The sequence below is a fragment of the Bos indicus x Bos taurus genome, chromosome 1 (genome assembly GCF_003369695.1).
Source record: "Bos indicus x Bos taurus breed Angus x Brahman F1 hybrid chromosome 1, Bos_hybrid_MaternalHap_v2.0, whole genome shotgun sequence".
NCBI classification, from domain to species: Eukaryota; Metazoa; Chordata; class Mammalia; order Artiodactyla; family Bovidae; genus Bos; species Bos indicus x Bos taurus.
In genome coordinates this window covers 106,666,834-106,668,226 of record NC_040076.1, presented here as the reverse complement: position 1 = coordinate 106,668,226, position 1,393 = coordinate 106,666,834, and the positions used below count along the sequence as shown (strand labels likewise).

General features: G+C 71.9%; 1 protein-coding gene across 1 annotated transcript; it reads left to right on the top strand.

Annotated features, from left to right (window-relative positions):
- The first annotated feature begins 471 nt into the window (after positions 1–471).
- C1H3orf80 (chromosome 1 C3orf80 homolog) lies at positions 472–1,393 on the top strand. Its single transcript, XM_027542478.1, has one exon. The coding sequence runs from the start codon at positions 560–562 to the stop codon at positions 1,298–1,300; it is 741 nt and encodes a 246-aa protein (XP_027398279.1). The 5' UTR covers positions 472–559; the 3' UTR covers positions 1,301–1,393.

The window sequence follows — 1,393 nt, the reverse complement described above, 5'->3', positions numbered from 1 at the left end:
AACGAATCCCAGTCGCAAGTCAATTTAAATAACATTCCTGGGGAAATTCAATCACTTAAAACTGAGACACCTACGCTAGCAAGGGCCCCCGCCCGTGTGGCTGGGAAGAGTGCGACTGCTGAATTAATCAAGATCAGGGGGCTCCCAGGCTGCGCGCAGAGCGTTAACCCTTCCAGCCCCGGAGAGTATCAAGAGGGGCTTGGACGAGCGCGGCCGGCCGGAGCCAAGATGCCCAGGGCAGCCCCACGCAGGCTGCCTCTGCCATCTTGGGCGGTTCCGGACGCCCAGCGCCCGTCCGGGGCGACTGGAAGCACGGGGTTGAGGTCAGAAGCTCAAGAGGCAGTTCGGGCGGCGGGAAGCGGCCGCCTCCCGCAGCTTCGGCGCGCCTCGGGCTCCTCCTTCCGCCCAAGCGTGGCCGAGTGAGCACTGCTCCGGCCGCAGGTAGCAGGCGCGCGGGAGGCGGCGCACAGGACCCGATCGGAGCGCCAGGGGAGGGGCCGACGGACAAGCGGACAGACGGACCTCCCGCCCCGGACCCTAGCGACGGTACGCGCCGGCCATGTGGGGACCCGGGATCACGGCCGAAGGCGTGTCGGTGGCTCCCGCGCCGCCACCAATGCTGCCGCTGCTGCTGCTGCTGGCCCTGGCGCTGGTGGCGCCCTCGCGGGGCGGCGGGGGCTGCGCGGAGCTGGCGTGCGGCGAGCGGGAGCGCTGCTGCGACGCGGCCAACGCCACCGCGGTGCGCTGCTGCAAGCTACCGCTGCACGCCTTCCTCGACAACGTGGGCTGGTTCGTCCGCAAGCTCTCGGGGCTGCTCATCCTGCTGGTGCTCTTCGCCATCGGCTACTTCCTGCAGCGCATCATCTGCCCCAGCCCACGCAGGTACCCTCGCGGGCAGGCGCGGCCGGGGCCACCGGGGGGCGCCGGGCAGCCGGGGGCTGCGGGGCCGCCCGACGACGAGGACGACGACTCGCCCGAGCTGCTGCGCGACGAGGTGGCCGCGGGCTCTCAGGACTCGCTGCTGGACAGTGGCGGCGGCGGCGGCCGGGGCCGGGCCGGCGGCGGACGCTCGGCCCCCTCCTGCGCCTCGGAGCACGAGCTGCGCGTGGTGTCGCCGGTCTTCCTGCAGCTGCCCAGCTACGAGGAGGTCAAGTACTTGCCCACCTACGAGGAGTCCATGCGGCTGCAGCAGCTCAGTCCCGGGGAGGTCGTGTTGCCCGTGTCAGTACTCGGCCGCCCGCGAGGTGGCGGCGCTGGGGAGTCCGACGGCGGCGGCGAGGGCCGCTTCCCGCTCATCTGAGCACCCGCGGCCTCGCGAGGACCACGCGGACAGAACAGGGCCGGGGGCTGTGGGTGGGACGCCATGGCCCGGGTGGCCGCGGCCGCCGCCAGT

Bases quoted from the DNA above. Each gene is read 5' to 3' on its own strand.
- C1H3orf80 (XM_027542478.1), top strand. From the start codon at position 560: ATGTGGGGACCCGGGATCACGGCCGAAGGCGTGTCGGTGGCTCCCGCG.